This window comes from Gymnodraco acuticeps, unplaced genomic scaffold (assembly GCF_902827175.1).
Source record: "Gymnodraco acuticeps unplaced genomic scaffold, fGymAcu1.1, whole genome shotgun sequence".
Classification (NCBI taxonomy): Eukaryota; Metazoa; Chordata; class Actinopteri; order Perciformes; family Bathydraconidae; genus Gymnodraco; species Gymnodraco acuticeps.
The window spans coordinates 3,097,050-3,115,086 of NW_022990981.1; the positions used below are offsets into that span (position 1 = coordinate 3,097,050).

At 40.1% G+C, this 18,037-nt stretch overlaps 1 protein-coding gene across 1 annotated transcript; it reads right to left on the reverse strand.

Annotated features, from left to right (window-relative positions):
* Window positions 1–15,732: 15,732 nt before the first annotated feature.
* sox14 (SRY-box transcription factor 14) lies at window positions 15,733–17,722 on the reverse strand. Its single transcript, XM_034235712.1, has one exon. The coding sequence runs from the start codon at window positions 17,253–17,255 to the stop codon at window positions 16,548–16,550; it is 708 nt and encodes a 235-aa protein (XP_034091603.1). The 5' UTR covers window positions 17,256–17,722; the 3' UTR covers window positions 15,733–16,547.
* Window positions 17,723–18,037: the final 315 nt, after the last annotated feature.

Below are 18,037 nucleotides of genomic sequence, written 5' to 3' on the forward strand. Positions count from 1 at the left end.
CTAGTGGTTAAAGCATGTTATTGAATTTCATTATTTTTATTATTAGATATTAATAGGATCCCTATAAAGTATATTCATTACTCGTTATTCTCTACTAATAGTTCACTAAAGACTGTATATAATTACTATTTTGCACATCCCTTTCAAGATTTCAAGATTTTCTAAGGTTTATTGACATATCATATAGGCCTACACAACTATGGTGTAGTTCTGCATTGAATGAAAAACTTGGGTCGCAGGTTCCTCAATAGTGCATTACAAGACATCTATCAATATTTGTGCATACCTCCAGCAATGTTAACTATGTTGAAGCACTTATTTTAACTGATATTATACATCATGTATTATACTCTTATAAGATGTATGTAGATATTTCATCTCCGGCCTTGTCAGGTATTGAACAATCAATACATAAAGAACACAGAATTGTTAAATATAAAACACAGAATTTGTGTGATTATACTAAATGATTTACAAATAAACACCACTGCATAATGTACAACTGTAACACATGCTGATGTAACGCAAATGTTTCCAACCTGGGATCAATAAATTATATCTTATCTTAAGCTGATCGATGGCTACTGCCATATTTGCAAAATTTGCCTCTGAACCTTGACAAGTGCATGTTTCAGGCTTATCAATTAATGTAGTGTAATGTTATCTATTAACAACAGGAGGGGTCAAAAACATAAGACCAGCTGTTAAATAAAGCTCTTCTGACCTTAGCTGGCATGTGTGTATATATATATATATTAATGCTGCCCATTATGGGCACAAGCAATTTTCACCCATTTATTAATTATATGTTTTAAATGTGAGTGTTTCCTATCCCCTAAACCTCCAGGGATGTACACAGTTTAATACTGGCAACTTCTTATTATGGGAAATACGAAAACGTCTTTTAAAACTACAACTCCCAGTAGAGACGTGCCATAGATAGAGAGCATGTTGCGAAACAGAATAGCCAGCATGTGTAGTTCTGGGGACGGGGTGGGGGGGGGGGGGGGACGCGGTGGACCCGTTCAAATCCAGTTTTGGACAGTCTGCCGTGATTCCATCCCATTTCAAGTGCTGTTCGAGAATCGGCGTAACCCTCGGAGCACACTCACCAATCACAGAGCTTGAGGACTATCACGGGGTTTGTCAAACAGAGCACATGGTGTAGTCCAAACGATAGCTGGGGATTCTGGGTAGTGTAGTGTCTTCTGCCATCCTTTACTCAGAACAAATATTTGTTTCTCCGAATCGAAGGAGAAAAATACAAAAGCATTGCACACAATTTAAACCAATCAATGTTGTGTAATTAACAAGGATAATCTGGTGTTTTTTAGTCGATGAGTAGTGCAGATATCACTGTAAAATCAATCGACAGTAAGAGGAATACTTACTTCCGGGTGTACAATTCTCCGTTATCCAATGGGAATGGACGCTCACATTGCCTTTAAGGGCAGCCGACACAAACGAATGCCGTGCTTCCATGAGCGTCAAATCCCGCCGCAGATGGGAATACATTGCAATCAGTTGAACGCTATTTGCGTCCCTTTATGACGCTGAAGGAGCCTAGGAGCGTCACAACTGGACGCCACGGACACTGACCAAACGTCGTTATTGGACGCTTAGGGAGTGAGAGTGTGTTGTCTCTGCGCATTCTAGCTTGCAGGAGAGGGGAGAAATATTGCTGCTCTGATATCAAGCAACGGAAAAGCTGTTTTATTGCTTATGGATTATCAGAACATTTCAAAGGGGATTTCACATTGGATTAACCTATGATTAACTACACCATCGTTTTTTATCGTTTTAATGCCATTGAAGACCAGTTTAGACCAGACAAAGATGAAGGTAAGCCATGTTAGCGTTGTGGGCTATCTTTCAGTGTTGAGGTGGGCACCGTTAGATTCTGTGTCTCCTTGCGATCATAAACGATGTGTTGGATGTGCACCTAGGATAAGTAATAAGGAAGCTAGGAGTGATTATCGGTGCAGTAATAGGTTAGCATTTTTAGCTCAGGGGTAATTTAGATGCTTCTTATGATACTTGTGTTTTGTTTTGGTAAAAATGGTTTGCATCGTCAGTTAGCTGAGATTATTCCCGTTAATCTGGTATAACACATTAATAGGTTCTTAAATATTAAGATCCCCTGAGACACAGTGTCGTGAGAAAAAAAAACACGGGTACCCGCCGGCGGGGACCGATAGGGGGGTGGTGTTAGTTTAAAAAAGAAATACGCTCAAACTAAATAAAAAGCCATTAATTTTCACTCACTAAGTCACCTAACACTTTTATCTTCCTCTCTAAATTAGATTTAGGGTTTTTAAAATGATTTGTGTTAACTAAGGATGTGATCTTTTTAAGATGTGTGAAACTGTTAACTAATTTTTAATTAGTTTACTAACTATAAGGAAGTCTCTTTTATGAAGAGGGTAATAATATTTTAAAAGATCTTAATGACCCCCTGATCTTGTATTTGTAATGCTTAACTACTTCACACAACTTTAAAAGCCCCTATGAAGTTGTTGTTAACTAAGGATGTTATTTTGAAATTGTATGGCATGTGAACTAATGTTTAATTACTTTTATTAACTACAAGGAAGTCTCTTTGAAGAGGGTAATAACAATTTAAATATCATAATGCCCCCTTGATTGTGGCCTGTGGAATGTTGGTCCACTCCTCTTCAATGGCTGTGCCAAGTTGCTGGATATTGGCAGGAACTGGAACACGCTGTCGTATACGCCAATCCAGAGCATCCCAAACATGCTGAATGGGTGACATGTCCGGTGAGTATGCTGGCCATGCAAGAACTGCGATGTTTTCAATCTCCAGGAATTGTGTACAGATCCTTTCAACATGAGGCCGTGCATTATCATGCTGCAACATGAGGTGATGGTCGTGGATGAATGGCACAACAATGGGCCTCAGGATCTCGTCACGGTATCTCTGTGCATTCACAATGCCATCAATAAAATGCACCTGTGTTCGTCGTCCATAACATACGCCTGCCCATACCATAACCCCACCACCACCATGGGCCACTCGATTCACAACATTGACATCAGAAAACCGCTCACCCACACGACGCCACACACGCTGTCTGCCATCTGCCCTGAACAGTGAAAACCGGGATTCATCCGTGAAGAGAACACCTCTCCAACGTGCCAGACGCCATCGAATGTGAGCATTTGCCCACTCAAGTCGGTTACGACGACGAACCGGAGTCAGGTCGAGACCCCGATGAGGACGACGAGCATGCAGATGAGCTTCCCTGAGACGGTTTCTGACAGTTTGTGCAGAAATTCTTTGGTTATGCAAATCGATTGTTGCAGCAGCTGTCCGAGTGGCTGGTCTCAGACTATCTTGGAGGTGAACATGCTGGATGTGGAGGTCCTGGGCTGGTGTGGTTACACGTGGTCTGCGGTTGTGAGGCCGGTTGGATGTACTGCCAAATTCTCTGAAACGCCTTTGGAGACGGCTTATGGTAGAGAAATGAACATTCAATTCACGGGCAACAGCTCTGGTGGACATTCCTGCTGTCAGCATGCCAATTGCACGCTCCCTCAAAACTTGCGACATCTGTGGCATTGTGCTGTGTGATAAAACTGAACATTTTAGAGTGGCCTTTTATTGTGGCCAGCCTAAGGCACACCTGTGCAATAATCATGCTGTCTAATCAGCATCTTGATATGCCACACCTGTGAGGTGGGATGGATTATCTCGGCAAAGGAGAAGTGCTCACTATCACAGATTTTTTCAGATTTGTGAACAATATTTGAGAGAAATGGTTATTTTGTGTATATAGAAAATGTTTTAGATCTTTGAGTTCACCTCGTGAAAAATGGGAGCAAAAACAAAAGTGTTGCATTTATATTTTTGTTCAGTGTATAAGGAAGATGTACTGGTGTGTTTCCCTAGATCAGTGGTTCTCAAAGTGGGGGGCGCGCCCCCGCAGGGGGGCGCAGAGGCATGACGGGGGGGGGGGGGGGGGGGGGGGGCGCAAGAGACCAGGAGAAATAAAAAAAAATAAAAATCATATTTTGAACAATTATTGATTCGAAAATAATATGATACAGTACTATTACGTCTGGGTCTCTGTGTTTCATTAAAGCTCGGCTCTGTGTGTGTGTGGAACGAGCCATTTTGTGTGTGTGTGCGCGAGAGAGAGAGCGCACCGGTACCGGAGATCGTTGTTGTTAGCTTCTGGTGCTAGCGAGCTACGCTAACGGATATAAGGAGTTTTTTCAACAACAAAGTGGAGGAGAGTCCTCTCCTGTGAGACTGAGAGACTCAGTGAGCTAAAGGACTCTGTCAGTGTTATCTCAGTGGGTCTCAAACGTTTTGGTCACCATTAATGTAAACAATTATTTCCGAGGCACACGTTTATATGATCATTATATAAAATAAGAGAATAAATTAAAAGCAGGTATGAAATACTATATGACATTTAAAAATGAATAAAGTTTAAAAGGGGAGTGATTTGTAAAATATCCATAAAGAAAAAGTAAATCTGTTTACAGTTCTGTTTCAAATGGGTGTTGAGAGATGTATCCATTGATCTCTTCATTTTGCTCTCAAAGTGCACCAGATTGATGCTTTTAACTTCAATATTTAAAAATCTTCCCGGGGGAGCTTGCCCCCGGACCCCCCTATTTGAGGTCCACACACCACCTATAAAAATAGCACTTTACCCCTGCTTACACCTATATGCCGTGAGCTGATATCGAGCCTTCATTGTGATAGTCGTGGGTGCACTGTGTGTGTGTGTGGTGTTGCAGTAGAACATTCCTCTGTAGCGCCCGGCGCATTAATGGGAAACCCTAAATGTTTGAGCACCCTCTATGAAACGTCAAGCTACCCCACAGCACCCCCAAAATAAATCTCTGGCGCCGCCACTGAGCCTGACTATTTGTGTTGGGGGGGCCCGACTTTTTTTTTTTTCTCCAAAGGGGGGGCCTGACAGAAATGTTTTGAGAACCACTGCCCTAGATGATGTAAATAGTCTAAGTGCCATTCTGGAGAGGGTGCTGCATCGGTACAGAGAAGAAATCTGTAACGCATGCCGACTGAATGTGCGTTTCTCATGCATTTTAAGGACATTTCTGCGAACTCCTCATAGGGGAATGATCGGAAAAATTCCAATCCAGGACAACTTCAGCGCATATCCAATGTCATGCTACATTGAGAAGGAATAGTCCTTCGCTCAAATGGGGAGCTCATAGGCTAACGGAGAATGTACCATTTTTTGACCAATTATATGTCAGATAAGCTACTGAGACCTGCCTGTCTGCCTGGCACATCAACTCTCTCACACACACACACACACACACACACACACACACACACACACACACACACACACACACACACACACACACAAAAACACACAAACACACACACACCTACTCTTAGTCCAACAACGCCCTTTGCTGGCGGCATATTCATTACTGCAGGTCTCCCTTGAAAAAGAGATCATTGATCTCAATGGGATTTTACCTGGATAAATAAAGGTTTTGAATTGAATTACAACAGACACCTATAGATTCCCTAACCCTACTCTTTATTTGTAGATATCTCCTAAAGCCTACAAATAAAGTGTGAAATGTAGGCCTGTTACATTTATTATTGAGCAATATATATTATACACACTGTTCTGCTTTCTGCACTGACCTCAGCAGCTTTTTGTTTGACCTTTTGTTTTAATAAATGATTATGGGAAGTGCCCTTTTTCTCACTTGAGCTCCCGCCCCCAAAAATGTCTGTGCACGTCCCTGGCGCTATAATAGCTTATTGCTAATGTCAAACATTCGTTAGCCCCTAATGCGCCAGACACTTTCCAGTGCCATAAACTCAATCAGTTATGTCTCTTTTGCCAATATCAGCAATAAGTACAATAATGAATCAACTAGGACTCAGGGTGCGAGGTTTCCATGTGTTATATTAATCGGATGATTGATTTAAAAAACCCTGGTAAAATGTACCAACTATTTTAATAGGAGGAAACTTTGCTTTGTAACTGTGTGTTGAAATCAGGCCTTGAGCTTTGAAAGATTAGGCCACAAAAATAAAAATAAACATGTATTTTTAGGCGGGCTTAGATTCTATTTTTATTACATTAGGGATTCCACAGTCAATTGCAGTTATTTTACGTCTGTTCCTTGAAGCCCTCTCTTTAGAGGGCCACTCCAAACTGAGGTAGTCTCCAAAACAAGGAGGAGAGACATGGGGGTACAAAGCCTCTTTAGGGGCAAACTGCTCCTTCTGTTCCAGAACACTGTTTCTGGAAAGTGCTGCGACAGCTGCCACAGATAATAGTCAGTACATTTAATAGCTTTTCAATCTTTGTTTGCTTGGTTGTTGGGGGTTGCATGCGTTCACAGTATATTACACTGATTTCTCAAATGCATGGCAGGCATGTTCTCTGCATATTTTTGCTCATCCATTTGTCACACACCATATCTATGTCACTGCTGATCTCATTTTGACACAACATGCTGCAATTATGCATCTCGCCAATGCAAGTGACGGACTGGATTTGTCAGTGATCGGCCCGGATGAGGTCTGCTTTATTTAAAAATAAAGCATATTTGCTATAACCAGACATATTTTATAGAATACAAAATATGATTTCAATATTAGATGCTTCATTGCAAAGTACAGCGTTTTGGTTATAGTATACTATAACTAAAGACATTGTTAACCGAGTTAGAATCAGAGAAAAAAAAGATGTAGTCAGATTCTTTGATTCATGTAGTGGAAACAAGGCATTCACTGAGTAATAAAGCAAGTGCACAGTGCAACACAACAGAGCGTTTGAATTAATATTTAGTACAACACATGATATGATGTTCTGGTCTAAGAACAATGTGACAATTGAAAATGAAATAACCCAAGCATTTTGAATGAAGCTCAGTATCATGTCAGGTTTGGGAGGCACGTGAATGTTACATTATTCAGTAATACGAGGAATCAGACCTCTTTACAAGGCTGATATCTTATTCATCTGATGCTCTGCGCTTCCTCAAGTATTTTATGTCATAATTAGTTGGCATAATCAACACTGTAATGCTTTGTGGCGAAAACAATGTGGTACAGTGCACATCATCCTGCAGACTGAATGGAGAGTGGTGGGGCAGCTCTCATTCAGATTCTTGTTCCAGAGCCAAGGTAAATCAATACAGCGAAGCAGAAGATTACCGTGTTGCTCACATACAAGGTTTCCTGAAAATGATCTAAATTGCAAGCAAATTATTTCCCAATTCCAAAACAAACCACGCTGTAAGGCTCTCAAGGCCGCTCTGTTTGTTCCATCAGGCCAGGACAACTATTCATCCACAGCCAAGAAATCAAGGACAAACACAAGTTTCTACATGTTCATTCAAATGCTAATGAACAGTTCAATACATACAAACATGTGTATATATTTAAATATACAAACAAGGTTAAGAGGGTAACATTAAATTAGTTTTCCGTTGCAATTACTAGTTACTTTAAAAAAAAGGTAACTAGTAACCTAATGTGAGTATCACCATATACAAATAATTACTTTCTGTTACTTTTGGATATCCTTCAATATCAAATGCAATTTAAAGAAAGACTAAAGAAATATTAATAAGATGTTTTTACATTTTTACTTAAATGTATTATGTAAGACAACAGAATGATGTGACCTTAGAAAAGAAGAGACCAAGATATTTAGGATCAGAAATGATTGTATTGATGAGAAAAGCTGCCTTTCATGAAGCATATTCAGGCAGCAGCCTACACACCAACACTGAAACACATGAGCACATACTACAGTTTAAAAAGCAGAAATAAAATCTGAGCTGACAGAAATGCTCTGTTTTAGTTTAATACACACAGTTCGGCTCACACACACTATTTTATAAACGTATAGGTTCACCTGCTGAATTAAAAACAAAACAAATGAACCATAAAGCAGATTCAGGCAGTAGACTATAGATTCACACTTAAAGTATTAGCCTACAGAACAGAGATAACATCTGATCCTTAACAAACACTATATGATCTTTTTAGGTTTTACTAAAACTGTAATCCTGTTAGTGATCCACTAGTTCAGAAACTAACAGTAACAGTAACAGTAACAGTAATCTGATTACCGTATTTTCCGGACTATAAATCGCGTTTTTTTTACCTGTCTGGCTGGTCCTGCGATTTATACTCCGAAGCGATTTATATATTGAATGTTGTCTGACTGCGTTCAAACTCCGGCCAATAGATGGCACTGTTGTAATCGTGACAACTGAAAACTGCCGTAACACCGAAGAAGACAAAGGTTACGGCAACTAGGAGGATGCGTCACGTAACTTTTCCAGGATGTTGTGGGATGGATGGACACAGCATGGGCTTCAGTGACGACCGACACCGTCCTGTCGGGATTCAGAAAGGTGTGATCGGAGCTGATTCTAATGGAGAGTCTTCATCCTCTGTGTCGCTGTTTCACAGCGACACAGAGGATGAAGACTTCAGTGGATAAATGCGATTTATACATCAAAGCGACTTATATATGTTTTTTTTCTCTTAACGACACGTTTATTGATAAAAGCGACTTATACACAGGTGCGACTTATAGTTCGGAAAATACGTCCTTTTTTTGTAACTGTAAATAAATACAGTTACCTTTTTTGTATCCTGAACATAATCCCGCTACATGTCATCTGTTACTCCAAAAACCTGTATATATATATATATATAAATATTTCTAACATTAGCTAATCCATTATTAGCTACTAGTCATACCAGAGCAGGTACAGCTACACCGATTTTTTTAATTTGTTTTAATTAAATGTATTATGTCAACAGACTTCAAATAACTGTATTAGGTTGGTTGAAAGCAATAATATTAAGTTAAACCTAATATTTCTTATTTAAATGTAATATAATTGACATAAATGTTGACATAATAAATACTAAATATGAATACAATTATTAAATAATAAATAAAATTGATTAAAATCAACGTTTCAGTTTTTTCAGTGTAAAGTAAAGTAAAAACCTGTATAGTACTGATTTCAACACCAGAGTGTTTTTCTTCCCAACAATTTAACTTTTAAGAAGTAGGAATTTGTTATTTATGCATTCAAAAGTTACATTGTAGATCTTTAAAATACACATTTGGGATGTTGTAGTGAGAAGCTGCATGTACAAAAAACAGGTAAACTATATAGTGATACATTAAAACGTGTCCCTTCTAGAACAGTTTTAGGTGTTGAAGAGACTTTCACCTACCTGTGACTTTTGTCCATTTGCCCTTCTGTGTGTGTCTCCTATTCAAATCTACAATTGTTTTTGGATTATTTTGTCAAACAAGTAGCTGAAACTTTGCTTAAATAACTTATTTTAATCGAGAAATTAAAGATATGCTAGTCAACTATCCCACATCCCTTCCAGAAATGGAGATTAATTTGAAGGTAATCATAAGTGTGAAAATTGCTGTTATCTTCTCACCATTGCTTTGACTGCTAACGGCCTGTCTGGCTCTGAAGTCGTCTGTAATACATATTCATTTACCTTTCAGGGCCTTTGTTACGTCGACTACTTTCCATCAGTCTGATCTGTTGTGGCACCAGAAACACAAATGGTGAAAAATAAATGAAGGAAAAATATAAATAATAAATAATAATGACAATGAGTGAACGGGGGGGGAACTTTGGAACATCAAAGGCTCCTGTATCTCTGCAGCATGTAAACAGTGCGTGGAAGAGCCCTTTTTAATGATTCTATGGAAGATTGCCACATCGACAAGCATCCTGTAATAAATAAAATTAACAAACACTTCTGTAGGGTATTTTCAAAGGGAAAGAGAGCCCAATGTTTTTTTTCAGATAAGTGGTCCATACATCCCCTGCTCCTTCCTGATTAGTCTAATCCAGGGAGAAGTGCGTGCAGGGTTTTGATTGAGTCAGCCATGGAGGACCCCGAGGGGAACCTCCTGATAAGTGCCTTACCTTTCACCTCCAGAACCCCACGCACGTCGCTCCGCCATATCCCACTCACTCTAATCTCATTTGGCCCAGGAAGACATGCTCAGGCACAAGAAGCTACGATTAGCATCCTCTTTACCCAGGGATTCCAGCGGACTGCAGTGCTGCCCTCACCCTGAAGTCAGCCAGTGTGTGTGTGTGTGTGTGTGTGTGTGTGTGTGTGTGTGTGTGTGTGTGTGTGTGTGTGTGTGTGTGTGTGTGTGTGTGTGTGTGTGTGTGTGTGTGTGTGTGTGTGTGTGTGCTGCTGCTGCTGCTGCATCCGCCCTTCATGAAACAACATGATGTGAGAAGGTGTGTTTCCTCCAGTCTTCTTGTATTACTGGATGTCAGTTTAAATATGACTCATTTTGAAGTTTTGCCAAACATGTACTCCTTTATGTTATGACCATATGTATCCACACTGAAAACACGGAAATGTTTACTTTAATTATAACTGTATAAGGTTAGTTGAAAGCAATAATATTAAGTTTTAATAAAATATATTAGGTTCAACCTAATATTTTAGCTTTAACCTAGTTATGTGAAATCTGTTGACATAATAAATGAAATTAAAGTCAACGTTTCAGTTATTTCAGTGTATACAAGATCCTTGAAATATGAGTTCAGACCCGAGCATAATAACACCCACCTATTTAACTCTGGTAAAAACAGATCACACCTTTTCACATTTTATTTATTCATCAGAACGTTCAGATGCTGTCCTTTGTGTGGGCGGCCAGCACTAAATCTCTTACTTTCACTCTACCCTGTTTTACCCTATTTTATTATTTTTGTATTGAATGTAGGACAACCAGACAAAAATAGGCGAAAGGATCCTTTCCCATTGCCAGTAGACGAGATGTCCTTGTTTTTTCCCCGTTGTGTCACGATGAAGTCACAAGCACCAGAAAGCAGGTTAGTGCACATCTGAGAGGAGCATGTTACAGCTACCGATTTTTATATCTGTCTCTCTTTCACAATCATTGGCGACTAAATGAGAACTAACTGGCTGTTGTTGGTGGTTCCTGTCTTTTTAAGCGCCACTGTCAGGAACTCTAACCTGCAGGGTTGGTTATAACCTTCCCCACATATCGCTGTATTGGCTGTTTTGGTCCATTGGGAAAGTTTATTTCGTTACCGTTTTAGCATTTATTTATAGAAATTGCCTCCAAAACTTGACAATGAGCATGAGTAGTTCAATCATGGAATGTAAATTCCTTTTCAGTTTTTAAATCCAGTATCCAATAAACACGAATATTAGCAGGGCCATGACCTCTGTGACCTCAATGCTAACTGTGGCCGTGCACAGTGGGTTTCATACAAGTGGAATTAGGGTGAGCTTTACATCAGCCACTATGGACACAAATGGTGCAATCTGATCATACTCATCTTTGTACTCAGCATTCACCCTCGTGCACTCGATTGTAAGCAGGAAGTGTCCTCTGGTATGAGACATCATTTAGAGGTCTTTTGTAAACATGTTGAAGAGATCGTTAAGACATTACCTGTGAGCTCATTCTGTACAGAGACACTTACAGATGATTAGCATTGTACAGCTATGGGATAACTATCTTCATCAGAGGATCACCTACATTTATATTCAAAAGGATCCTACATATATCATATAAAGAAAATAAATCAATGTAACACATTTTCTTAGGAAAGAAAACGTTGTTTATCAAAGCATAATGAAATAGTGGGTGGTCATGTGAAGTTTTATCTCTATGATGTTGACCTTCTGAAACTTCCTTCGAGATTTGTGCTCCTCTGACTTAGTATAAACGTCTTATTGTCATAAACCCATTGAAATAATATGGAATCAAAATGTTAATCAATAAGTGCAGGTCTGCAGTTTTTTTTAATATCACATCAAATACTGTACACCAACAAGACTTTAATAAGAGTTATATAATTCACCTAAGACAATCAGTCAGTTTGAAGAATCACTGAGTAACTTTCTGACACCTCATATACCCATGCCCAGCATTTAGATTTTTTTTTATCTGTGCCATACAAATGCAGCAGATGCATGTATGAAAAAAGAAATAAAACTTGATGCCTATGAAGGCATCCTGAAAAATCAGAAAACGCAAAACTCCTTCGTCCGCAGGATTTGATGTATGGAAAGTTTATACTGCATGGATATTCAGAGAGTGCATGAGCAACAAAGACCGAGAACAATAACTCAAGAGTTTAACACACACACATTAACACACACACAAACTGTGGGTCTCACACGCCGATGCATTCTGTAAATGATGACAGGCATTTGTAATGTATGGGAGGTGTCTGAGCAGGCAGGACATGCATAATATAATAATACATATGCATGAAGAAATGTAAAAGTCACAAGCAGCTTCTGAGACTGAAATATGTCCAAACATTTAAAAATAAGTACTGTGTTTGAGGCAGGATGCATGGGAATACTGTGTTCACCTTGCCTTTAAATGTATAAGGCATTTGGGATATGTAGAGTGGTTCCCATACTGGGGGTCGAGACCCCTAAGGAGTCACAAGATAAATCGGAAGGGTCGCAAGGGAAAAAATAAGAATTAAACTGTTACGGCTGTTAAAACGTTTTTTTTCAGGCATGTATTTCATTTACGAGATAAGTTTATTGCTTTGTGTCTTTGAAAACTATTGAAATGAGTCCTTTGGTTGAACTGAAAGTGACATTTAGCATCTTGATTCTGAAGGTTCATAAGAGAGATTTGGGGCGTTCAGAAGAGGATGTTTCTGCTCAGGATTCTTGGGAATGTGTGAGTCATGTGACTTCAAATTGAACCAAACATGTGACATGAGTGAGTGACAATAAACAGAAAGTCTTTATTTGGAAATACTCTCCCATTGTCTTCAATGAGAGAGTATTTCCAAATAAAGACTTTCTGTAACAATGTGAGTAAGGGGACAACATTCATTTGATCCATAATGACTAGAGCCTGATGATGTCTGAATATGCAGATTTTACAAAAAGTCGATTACTTAAAGTTGCTTAGATAATTTATTAAATAAATAATGATCAGAAAATGATTACAAATACTTATTTAATTGTCAAATAAATAAAATGATTAAAATATTGTAGCATTAGATCTGTAAAAAAGGGAACTATAGCATGTGTTGTTTGAGAGCGGCACCAAACACCAGACTGGAGCTGCAAGGCCTGAACATGTGCAGGGAAGCACACGTGCAAGAATCGGTTGATTAGCAAATAAAACAAAGTCATTTGCATTAGACTGAACATAGCTCTCCGTCCGCTGCACACACAGCTCTGCTCTGAGTGTTGCATGTTGTATTCTCTGCTTTAATATCTGCATGCGATGAACTCCAGAGGGTTGACCGTATAGAGGACCGCGCGTGCATGCATGAGCGTGTGCGTGTCCGATAAATAAAGCAGAGTCTTTCTTATATGTGTCAGGGGAATAAAGTCTCGGTGTAAATCACTTTTCCGACTGGCAGCGCACATTAAACGCACCGTGGCATGATTCCTTTTCTCTCAGCTCGCGCTCCTCTCTTCTTTATCAGCTCGTTCACCATTTCATTTCTTTCAGATGAGAATTCAGGGACCCAAATTCAAGCCCCCGCGCCTTCAAACAACAACTGCACGGTTTTACTTTTCCTCCCGTCAGAATGCTATCCCAGATTCAATTTCAGATAGACTAAGGATTTAGCCAGTGATGATTTTTGGTCTTTCCGAGACAATATTTAATATGCTGAAATTAGATCAGTTTTTATCCCTCCCCAAAATAATTTCTCAATATATATTTGTGTCAAACCTCGCGTTGACACAAACGCATGATAAGCTCGCCTGTGTGCCTTATAATCATCTCTCTTCCAACACCATCATCAGGATCATCAATGGTGTTTTTCTCCAACCTCTCCTCGAGGGCACTTTCTCCTCCTTTTCATTTAGGACATTAGTACGCCTAAATACAAAATCACATTCTCAACAGCTACTTATCAAAGTCCATTTACTGAAGATGATTTCAGGGTAAAATGAAAAGACAATAATGTAAATGACCCATGGCTTTTAATTAAAAATGTCCTGCCCCCCTCCTCCTCCTCTTTCCGCTATTTTTATTTCATCTATTTAATATTTTGTGGACTTGAAGTGTTGTGCAGAGAAGGTAAAAGGCGCGTGATGTCCCCCTCCTCGTTGACTTTTATCACCAAATGAAGCATATAAATGACCTGAATTAAATAAAATAAAGAACAATTATCCTCTCCTTTCTCTCTGATCTGGCGCTGAAAGGAGTCCCGGAGAGATAAGGCAGATTGAATTCTCCTCTGTTGTGCTCCAATAAAAACGTCAAGGGGGGAGGAAGAGTTAAAGAGAGATTTAAAAGCCTCCCTATAATTTCAAATCATAATTTCCCTCCCATTATACCTCTCACATGCGCGTTTATCGTTAGGGTTATTTATTCCAGGGCGATGTAAGTAACCACAGTCAATTTCCGTGACTAAGTTGGATAATTACAGGTATTGAGTGCACGCGGCAAAACTTTCTTTTAAAATGTAAAACATATAAAGTGATTTAAAACAAGAACAAGGTTATTCGCCTCATTTTCTTTGCGGGAAAAATATATATCGGTCTGCTGCTGCTCCTCAAAGTAATTATAATTGTCTAATTTCAAAGTTGAATTAGGATGCTTTAGGGGTTTGATGTAAAACTTCACATTCGGTTCAATGAAGTGTCACCCTAATTTACAGCCGTAGATAAGGACTAAGTCTGTCATAAAAATCTCTCCCCCTTCTTCCTCCCCAGGATTGAATTGCACCTTGGGCAATAGTGCAGAATCCTGCATATGAACTTCTCCAGCATATGTTCCTGGCAGATAAGTAAACAATTTGGATGTGGAATGACATTTTTAATTAATACTACACATTCGTTTAATATGAGGATACACCGCGGTGCGCAAATCCTGATCTGCATTGACAGAAAAATACATTTAAAATCTGTAAATGCTTGTATAATTCATACTGTAAGCTTTTTCCATGCAGTAGTGTCTTAATGGGAGTCAGACCGATATCACTCACAAGTTTAAACAGGTTTTAACTCGTGTGAATGACTTGGGGATAAAAGGCTTTAGCGGGCTTTTGGCTGCAGCACCTTTTTCTTTTTTAAACAGTAAACAGAGACATTTAAACCGCAGTGTAGTGGGAGCAAGCCAGCACGCTACAAAAGGGAAGGGACAAATCCCATCATTGAGTTTGTTCCATTAGTTAAAGCTATAATTAAGAGAAGTGATTAAGCAGTCAGACAGGTCGGACGGGCGGGATCCCTCAGGGAGGCCTCCGCGGAACCGTCAAACTTCAAACAGCCGGTTCATCTGAGTCACAGAAACACCTTCCTGCCTCAAACCTGTTCCATCATCTACACAGCTGCAGCCAGACGGAGGGAAGAAAGCTGAAGGAGTCTGCAGCTTAAACAGAAACAAGAAGAAGATCGATTTTGGAAAAAAAGACAATTGATTTTGATGTTATTGTTCCGTCTTTAGACTATGATTAGTTAGGGTCAAGGCGGGTCTTCCATTTGAAATGTAATAAACAATCTAGGAATTGTTTTTATTTATTTCTGACTCTATTTTTATGATAAATCTATTGTTTTAATTCCAAGCGTTTAAAAACTAACATTGTATTTTTTTACTCATTTAAATGCTATTTAATGAGGCCTTGCCAAGTGTCCTTCCCCGCAGCACAGCATTCCACTATCTCTGTCATCTCAAGTACCAACAATACGCTACAAATACAGGACATTGATAGCGTTGAAGACAGATTGTCTTTATTTCGAAACGCCTTTGCTCAGCAATTGAACAAAGAGCAGGAGGTATCAACCTTCAAGATACATTATCCTTTCCATAACATGACAGGTTTTAAATTACCATCTTCGATCATAATACACATTTAACTCCTTGAATTCAAATATAAGTTATCCTGATTAAAAAACGAAAACAAAACAAAAAATGACGCGAGTGACTATCAGCACTGAACCACAGGAAAAATGCAAAATAAAACATTTGGATGTTTTTTCTTTTTGTCATCTTAAATAGACCGTCTAGTTTAATGTGCCAGTTTTTGATAAATATAAACAATATGACCCGTATATAATCCAGCCTATAGGTCCTGATTTTGACCCTATAATCCAGAACATCATACAATTACGAGTGCCAAAAACTCAGACTATAGTTAGGCCTATACAGGAAATAAGAATGCTAATTGTGCAAGCCAAATGTTCCAAAATAAAAGAGTTCCCTATCAATAATCAACACAAATCAGCATATCAGCATTGAAATGTACAATAAATAAAGTTAAAGGCCTCCCTTTTTCTGGTTGCCATACACGTTATAACATTTACATTTCTTACAGTTCCCAGGGTCCTCTGCAGCAGCTCTTCTGCTCAGCTCAGGAACTTGTTCGGTTTCTGGAAAAGTTAGGGTTTTTCTCTTTTTTGCCATAACAAGTCCAAGGCAGTTAATACTGTTCATGCCTTTGAATGGGCGCGCTGTCCATAATATATTTACATGCATTGATTTCAGTATTCAAGTGAATAGAAAAGAAATAAAGAGTCTTGGGGGTTACATGGCAGTGGCGTGTGCGGATGAATATGGGTCTAGCCCAGTCTTGGTCATACCTGGAAAAAGTATGTAGGCCACCGGGGGCTGTAAACTGGACGTGGACCAGGCCGTGCAGTTACACGGGACCACGTAGCCCGGGTTAGTGGGCGATGGGTGGGTGTGGGTGTGCTGGCTGGGACACCCAAGGGTGCCGAACGCTCCGTTCTGGTATCCCAAAGAGGAATACGGCAAAGAGCTAGCGCTCAGCCCGTGGGGCATCTCCGTCATCTTCTGGAGGGCGCTGGAGGTGAATTGGCTCGGGTCGAGGAAGGAGTACGGGGAGGTCGGCGGCAGGAAGGCTCGGGCTTTCTCCGAGTGGCACAGCAGGGACTCGGCGGACATCGGGAGTCCCTTCAAGTGATCGGTGTCCCCGAGGTAAGGCAGCGGGAAAACGTACCTGTCCTTCTTCAGCAGGTTCTTGGGCTTGCGCCGGGGCCGGTACTTGTAGTCGGGGTGCTCCTTCATGTGCTGGGCGCGCAGCCGCTTAGCCTCGTCGATGTACGGTCTCTTCTCGGACTCGGACAGCAGCTTCCACTCGGCGCCCAGTCTCTTGCTGATCTCAGAGTTGTGCATTTTGGGGTTCTCCTGGGCCATTTTTCTCCTCTGGCCCCGGGACCAAACCATGAACGCGTTCATGGGTCTCTTGATGTGGTCAGCAGGCTTTGACATCTTTAAAAAGTGTACTTTTTATCCCCAATGTTAATGACGAGGAAAAGTTCTTATCGCAAGCAAGGGAAACTATTCACCTGTGTCGATGCCAGATACCAGTCATGCCCCGTCTGGGATGTTCTGAGTGTGGAAAAGGGCACAAATAAAAGAGAATAAAATAAAAATCCAGCGGCCGTGTTGCTTCTTCCAGAGTTAAAACACTGATGCGCCTTCGTTCAAGTCCGGATACAAGTCTCTTTCAGACCTGCAGCAGGCAATACACAGAAAAAATACATGTAAGATGCACACACGTAAAGAAATCCACAAAGGTGAAAGCAATGTTCCGCAGTCAGCTTGCAGGAGTCGTAAAAAGTGTTATTTTTTTCCCTGCGACACACTCTTCCTCTCTCTCTCTCTGAGGTCTGTCGGCAGGCACCTGGTTGGAAATGAGCGGAAGAGCGTGAATACGAGCCAAAAGCGGTGAAGTTCAAAGGCTGGGCTGGTTTGGTTTCTGCACGCAATCTGACATAATCTGCAGGGCGTTCACTCTGCAACCTGCGCGCCAATCAGCACGCAGAGCGCCTATTATAATACCTCCACGGAAATATATGTACATTACAACATAAACAAAGAGCGGGTGGTAGTAAAAGAAGAAAGAAATAAGGAAAGAGGGGTGTGTGCGTGTCTGTGGAGGGAGTAATACTCAGGATCCCTCCGCAATTCCATTTAATGTAATGAATCGCAACAAACATGGACCTTCAACCTCTTTCCAGTTAAAACCTGACTTCTATCCATGCAGAGGT